Consider the following 7,879-nt stretch of genomic DNA (forward strand, 5'->3'; position numbering starts at 1 on the left):
AGAGGATCTCAGAAAGAGGGAGGACTCATCTGTGTCAAGTGCTACAGAGAGTGAAGTGAGATGTGCTCTAAATCAATGAATTTAGCAAGAGGGAGATTACCATTGGCTTGGTCAGACCAGTTTCAGAGAAACAGTGGAGGTGGGAGCCAGATGGAAGCAAGTTTAGGCTTGATAGGACATAAGTAAAAAGAATATTTTCAATAGGTCTGCCTGAAGAGTGGAGGAAAGAGGAGGGATGATGGCTGGAAGCAGTTGATAGAGGTTTAATTTTGCTTTTGAAAGATAATAAACATTTGAGTATGGTTAAATGCTGATGGAAGAAATTAGGAGACCAGAAGTGGTCAAAGACATAAAGGAGGGAGGTCTCCAAAAATGTTGGGAAAAAATGGAGTCCAGGGGCAGGTGGAGATTCATCTCTGGCATTGTGCTGAGCAAGAATGGAGAAATTACTAATGTAACTGTATGAAAGTGTGTAGACATTGCAGAAAACAGTGCAATGGCTTCATTTTATCGGCAAAGTAGGGTAAGGTCATTTGAAAATAACATAGGACCTGAACCAGGTGCTTTAGAAACCCAGAAGGGTAGGCACTTGACATAGACATCCCAACAGAGGCTTAGTTGCTTCAGGCACAAGTGCTCATTACAATTACCCAACTGATCGAATGACCTCATTTATCAGCTTTTCCACAGATTCTTCACATAATATAATTAGTGAGTAACATATAGTAGTTCATATAATTAAAACAAAAAATTCTTACATGATCCATCATTCTTCTTTTTTTCTTTCATCATAATGAAGAGTCCGCAAATAAATGGAGAGCATATACTACATATATATCGTGTACTAGGTACTAAGTATGCTAGGTACTGAGTATAGATTGATGAGTGAAATAAGGTGAAAGGTGCTCTGGGCGGTAGCACTCCTTCCATGTTATATGCTTTTAATGCAAAGCTACATAGAGAAGCCCAGTTGGCACCCCCACTGCCGACAGTCCTATGAAATCCCATTTTGCTCCAAGGGGTGGGAAAATTGCCAAGTTAATTTACTAATGCTTCTCTGGACTATAGAGCATTAATAAGCTTATAAATTAACTTTGGCATTTCAGTAAGCCATGAATCAGCAAAGTTCAATAGCTAGGAAAAGAATGGAGGAATCAAAGTCTAACCAACCTGGCAACACTTGTGTATAGTCTCCAACTTCCGGTACCTGTTGGTAAAATGATAAAAGCAAATAAGTAAATAATAAATATAATAATAAGTAAAATATGAAAATAAATAAATAAGCAATTATAATGCAGTCACTCTGTGTACTTGCTCCACACAGGATTCCCTTCATCCGTAATAGCTCCACACACAGAACCCACACAAGGAGAATGAAGAGCTGACTCCATTGTACTTAGAATTGTGTATTTGGTGGGGGGTTTTTTGTCTTGTTTTTGGGGGTTTTTTGTTTTGTTTTGTTTTAACTTTTAAGATGCCACAAATATCTCTTTCCTGATGGATTATCCAAAGTTAAAATGAAATTTATTATGTGTCTTATACAACTCATACCAAAACATCTATACTTGTTCTAAGATTAAATATAACATGTTGGAACAAAATGCCATGAGTATATGAAAACTGAGAGTTACAAGGGAAATGGTTTGGCAAACTTACTGTAGTTACAAGTACCTCTCCAGTTCCCCATCTTCAAGGACCACTTTTAAAAAGGCACAAAAACAAGACGTTCACAGGATTCTTTTGTAAAAACTGTCATATCTCAGAAGTCATCCAGACCTTCTTTTAAGGAAAATAAATCGACAAACTCCACATGTTACATGAAAGTCTAACTTTTCTCTAGCAGATAACTAGCATCAATTCTAGTTCAAAATAAAACTTGCAAAAAAACCCTCAATTGCTAGAAACCCATTTGCATATTCCACCAAACTGCAGCATCAGGAGATCAATGGATTGTTCAGTTTCAAAGATTAAAGCGTGAACATAATTAAGCTCAAATATAAGCAGCAGGTTTTTTGAAGATCCTTTAAGGTGAAAAACAGAAAGAGATCAGAGCGCGCATATATTGTTATTTTACTAAGATGTATAACTACCCTGACAAAAATGATCTGAAGGGATATGATGTGCAATAATTCAATTACCAGAAAAAGGAAGAATATCCTACATTAATTAAGTACAGCAGGAAAAGATTTAAAAAGAAATATATGTTGGGGTGCCTGGGTGGCTCAGTCGGTTCAGTGTCTGACTTGCTTTCGGCTCAGGTCATGATCTCAGGGTTGTGAGATGGAGCCCCGTGTCTGGCTCCACGCGGGATATAGAGTCTGCTTAAGATTCTCTCTCTCTCTGCTTCTACCCCTCCCCCTTCTCTCTCCTTCCCTCTCTCTAAAAAATATATATATGTCCTATATTAATATATATTATAAAATGTTATATATATCCTATATAGATACATATATATATATCACAGAAAAAGTACATCACAGAAAGAGTATTTGACTTTACACATTGAAAATTTAAAAACAAATTTTGTGACTATATAATTAATTTTTTTTTAAAGATTTTATTTATTTATTTGAGAGAGAGAGAGAATGAGAGAGAGAGAGAGCATGAGGAGGGGAGGGTCAGAGGGAGAAGCAGACTCCCTGCCAAGCAGGGAGCCCGATGCGGGACTCGATCCCGGGACTCCAGGATCATGACCTGAGCCGAAGGCAGTCGCTTAACCAACTGAGCCACCCAGGCGCCCTAATTAATTATTTTTTAAAGATTTATTTATTTATTTGAAAGAGAAAGAGAGATCGTGCATGCATGAGCAGGGGCGGGGTGGGGGGGCAGAAAGAGAGAGAGAGAGAATCCAAGTAGACTGCCTGCTGAGCCTGCCCTGAGGTCATGACCTGAGCCAAAATCAAGAGTTGGATGCTTAACCAACTGAACCACCCAGGCACCCCTCTTTTAATTTGAGGTTTCAGCAATATGGATTTTACTTTTTTTTTCTTAGTAGATGATAAAAAATAGTCACCTACTCAGGTCATAGCTTCATGTTAGAAAAGTTGGAGATGGGAAAATATGGTGAATAAACATTGTTGCCTCTGTGATTCTGCTCAAAATGTGTTTTGATGCTATAAAGATTAGTTCAGGAGGCAATGATTAATGTCCTCATAAACTCATACCTGCTTTAAAGGCTGGGTTAAAAATATGCTTGTCAATATAAAATTTCTTATACAGTTCCTTATACAGTTTCAGTTTCATCTATACTAAACCCAAAAGAATTTTAAGAAAGGAATTTTCTTATGGAATGCTATTAATTGAAAATGAACATTTTGGGTTTTTTTAAAGAAATTAGAATCCTGGAAGAAAACAAAGAATTGGAAAATGCTTTGACAAATATCCAGCTGCCTAAAGAGGAAATTAAGAAACTTGAAGTGGATGGCATCAGTAAGATCTTTTAAAAACTTCTCATTAACAAATATGAGACTGAACACTTATCTTCCTTTAAAAAAAAAAAAAGTATAGGGTAAATATAGTCCAAACCCTATAATATTAAAGGTCTTAAGTAAAACAATCTTACTGTAACAATAGAGTTTCACAAAAGATCTTTAATATGTTTGTAAATAGAGTTGATCTTATACTTTTCTGTAGCTCCATTTCAACACTGATATTTTTTTAAAAAGAGTTTATCTAATTTTAATTTTAGAATGTGCGCTTCTAGAGAAACAATAACTCAAGATTGCTAGTAATTTATAAATTTGGCAAAAATATGTAATAAAAATCAACTTAAAATATAGTCTTGATTTTTTAGAGTTTACTAGTTATGAATTAGTTTTATGTTATCTTGTTATTAAAGAAAATAAATAATGCTATGAATATAGTGGAATGAAGATTTTTCTTTTTTTTTCCCCTAAGCTTTATGGTACAAGATGATTCTTCCTCCTCAATTTGACAGATCAAAGAAGTATCCCTTGCTAATTCAAGTGTATGTAATATTTTCTTTGGTGTAAAAACTATTTACTGAAAATATGTTGAATTAAATACACATTTATGAGATAGAATGAACCATTCTCCTTGGTAACAGTTCCTATTGATGCTGTTTTTATATATTCCTCAACTAATCAGAGTAAATAAAATATGGCTATTTAAAATAGATGGAGGAAGTTTGGGGGTTTTAGATGGACTGGCTTGCATTCGCTGTCTTGAATTTCCTTTGTATGGCAAATTGCCGAATGTGTCAGAATACCTTTGAGATAGAGAAATTGCAGCCAAAAAATATTGTAAATCATCTTAATGTCTTATGTAAGTGAGTTAGAAATGAAATAAGGGAATGGAATACATTTAGTGGAATCACACCCAAAATCAGTGCTGACCTACACACAATTTGCTTAAAACACCATGCATTTTTTTTAGTATATCTTATGCCTGCTTTTAGCAAGTGGCAGGTGGCAGAAATGACGAAAAACCCACACATATTCCTTGAAATGCCAACCCTAGATGTATCCGTTTTGGGGAATAGGAGAGGCTGTGTCCCAAAACAACTTCCTTGTAGCAAACCTCTGGGAAAAGCCTGGTCCTCTCTTGATTTTGAGCCAGTTCTAATGCCACTGTTATTGAAATTTTATCATGCAAATGTACTGGGAAATACTAAAGGCAATTCTTAGCCATGATGTGAAGTTGAGTTTTACCAAGGAATCCAAGATTCTTTTTGTTGTGTTTTTTGTTGTTTTTGTTTTTTGTTTTTTCCTTTAGGTATGGTGGTCCTTGCAGTCAGAGCGTAAGGTCTGTATTCGCTATTAGTTGGATTTCTTATCTTGCAAGTAAGGAGGGGATAGTCATTGCCTTGGTGGATGGCAGAGGAACAGCCTTCCAAGGTGACAGACTCCTGTATGCAGTATATCGAAAGCTGGGTGTTTATGAAGTTGAGGACCAGATCACAGCTGTCAGGTGAGCACTTCTCATTCAAACAGAAATTGCTGTGCAACAAAAGTCATGCAATCATTGTTGGGTTGCTCCATCTTTAATGATTTCATTCTCTTTGTCTATTTTCCTCACTTCATCTAAAGTTACCATTAATCTTAAAGAGGTATTTTGTCCCAAAATGAGAAAAGAATTACCGATGGAAAAGAGCTAATAAATGTGTAGAAACATGATTTATACTGATAAATGACAAATAACTCTCTTTCGGTATTGCAGTCATTCTCATATCCTTTCATTTATTCACATGGTTCACACACAAAAAATTGTATAACTCTAGGGATGGTCTATAGGCAATCAAACATCTGAATTTGCTCAAGCGTTGTGGATTCTAGCTCATAAATTTAGAAATGCCTCAAGATTTCATCAACACTCTGTCCTTATAGATACTGGGCATTCTTTTGTAATTAAGCTAGCTGTGAAGTTTGGCTGTGTTAGTATGGAAGTGTTTTCCTGTTTTCATTTGACAAAAAAATTCACTTTATGTAATACAAATTATATTATGCAAACATTCATAGGAAAGACAGACTCATAATCTGAGTTCTTATCCAACTACATTCTCAACCATAATTTGTGTCTCCACCATCTTTTCTGAAACAAAAAGAATATAGTCACCAAAATCACTGTTTATTTGGAAGTACTCGGCAGGATTCTTCTGGATATTTCTCTACAGTTGTTGGGTTTCTGTTATTATGTTGTGCATACGTGAAGTTAGAGAACAGTAGTTTATAAATGTAAAAGCTAACACAGGCCAGTTGCACCCTTAGTCATGGATGTATATGTGTGTGTAACGGCCTAAGGTCAAACACTGTTTCACACAGCAAAGAGCAATTTAGAAAATCCATTAGTAAATTCCTTTGATCATCTTAATGTCATTAATAGTTACTGATTTCAATATAACACATTCAATGAAGATTGCATTTGACAGCTAGGAGCCAGGCCCAGACAATACTTTTCTGTATTTTTGTCTCTAATCACAGCAGAAGAGTTTAGACTCACAAGTAATTATTTTTAAAAATGGAAAAGTAATCATAACCCATATGTTTTCGAATCTTCCTTCCATTCTGTGAGCAGTAATATACACACACTTATATACAATATTCAATTAAAACCAGTCTATTTGAGTAAAATCTGACAAATAAATAAGTAGATTATTAAATAACACTGCACAATCTGTGGGCATTATTCATGCCTGATTTCTAGGAGGCTCCATCTTTCTTGCTGATCCAGATTTTTGGCCTGTCTGCTATTAACCTCTTTAGGAGAATCTTCTGCCTGATGGGGAGGCATAGAAGAGATAGCTCAAAGAAAAATCTACCAAGAGATCAGTTTCTCACATAAAGACTGTGGTGTGCCTTGACTGAAATATGAACACCACTGTCAGTGTTATAGACCTAATTCTTTTTTTTTTTTTTTAAGATTTTATTTGTTTATTTGACAGAGAGAGACACAGCGAGAGAGGGAACACAAGCAGGGGGAGTGGGAGAGGGAGAAGCAGGCTTCCCACTGAGCAGGGAGCCCGATGGAGGGGGCTCGATCCCAGGACCCTGGGATCAATACCTGAGCTGAAGGCAGACGCTTAACGACTGAGCCACCCAGGCGCCCCAGACCTAATTCTTTAAGGAGTTTTTTTTTTGTTTTATTTTGTTTTTTTTCCGGCACTGTGGGTCACATCTATTTGTATTTAAACCACGCAATAAACACCAAGGGCATGCAACAGTGGGACTACATCAAAAGCCAGATGTGGATTACACCTCATTTGTAATTCAACTGGATTTTTCCAAAGTTGGTAGAGCTAAAAAGTGGTTTGTTTTGGCACTGGTTGAAAAACAAACTTATCATCATCATCACAATCTACTAATAACAGCACAATACATCATCATGCCTTTGAGGGCACTTATTTACTACCCAAATTGCAGCATTTGAATTTAAGAATACCTCAAGAAACAGAACAGTTAGCTTCTTATCGTGTTTCTTGCATGGAATGAAAATTTAAACCTGAAACCCATGGAGAGGCCTTAACGAAAATTGTTATTTCTGATGTTCAATATATAGGACATGAAGCCACAAATTGTACCAATTTTCACAATAATATAAATGTCTTTGGCATTTAAAATTGAAGATAGACCAGAGGCAGTAGTTGGCTACCTTTACCTTCTCTGAGCCATTTTTAGGATGGAATCTGAAGAAAGTCTTCCTGCTATAGAGCAGGCATATGTTCACTCATTTGCTCAGCCATTGAACAACAACAGATCAAATATTAATATATGCCATTGCAATCCACTCTGTATGAAATTGTGCAACTTACAACTTCTACTTTCAGTGCACTTACAATCCTCGTAAAACGGTTAACACCCCCACCCCACACCCCGCACTCTGAAGGGATGACATTGCTGTCAGATGGGACTTTTAGTAAACAGCCTGGTGAACCAGGGGAGGCTGTGGGGCCCATGCAAAGCATATACAGAACAGTGGAGATGCACTGGGGGTTGGCCTTGCTTTGCTTGAAAGCATCATTCTGCAAAAGTGAAAGGGACACCTTGGACCCCGATGCTTTGAAAAAACAAAAGCTAAAAAGGATAGATTTATAATGATTATCCTGGGAATAATTCAACCACATGTCTGCCAAGAAGTGTTTTAGGAATCAGACACTGAATGTCTGACATGGGAATTGGGATTGTCATCCCTTTATGGTCGCCCTCGAATTACCTTCCCACAAAAGAATAAAATGTATCCCCTTCAATCTCATATAAAATGCAATCTGGCTAAATTTTTTACATACCAAAAAGAAATCATGTGTGCATATTTGGAAACAGCAGTAAATACTAGTCAGGATCAATAAATAGATTTAAACAAAGCAAAGCAGGGTTAGGAGAAGAAGAAGAAGAAGAAGAAGAAGAAGAAGAAGAAGAAGAAGAAG

At 36.4% G+C, this 7,879-nt stretch overlaps 1 protein-coding gene across 8 annotated transcripts in view; it reads left to right on the forward strand.

Moving 5' to 3' along the window:
• The window catches only part of FAP (fibroblast activation protein alpha), a 74,945-nt gene that overhangs the window by 52,518 nt on the left and 14,548 nt on the right, over window positions 1–7,879 (forward strand). For all 8 annotated transcript variants that reach the window (XR_004679685.1, XR_004679686.1, XM_035007897.1 and 5 more), the window contains 3 exons: window positions 3,331–3,429; window positions 3,898–3,967; window positions 4,735–4,929. Coding sequence is in view for 6 of the 8 variants with exons in the window: in XM_035007897.1 (XP_034863788.1) it covers window positions 3,331–3,429; window positions 3,898–3,967; window positions 4,735–4,929 (364 nt within the window). In the remaining 2 variants the exon portion in view is untranslated. The remainder of the gene's footprint in view (window positions 1–3,330; window positions 3,430–3,897; window positions 3,968–4,734; window positions 4,930–7,879) is intronic.

This window comes from Mirounga leonina, unplaced genomic scaffold, assembly GCF_011800145.1.
Source record: "Mirounga leonina isolate KUSES-001 unplaced genomic scaffold, KU_Mleo_1.0 Mir_151, whole genome shotgun sequence".
In the NCBI taxonomy this organism is placed as follows: domain Eukaryota; kingdom Metazoa; phylum Chordata; class Mammalia; order Carnivora; family Phocidae; genus Mirounga; species Mirounga leonina.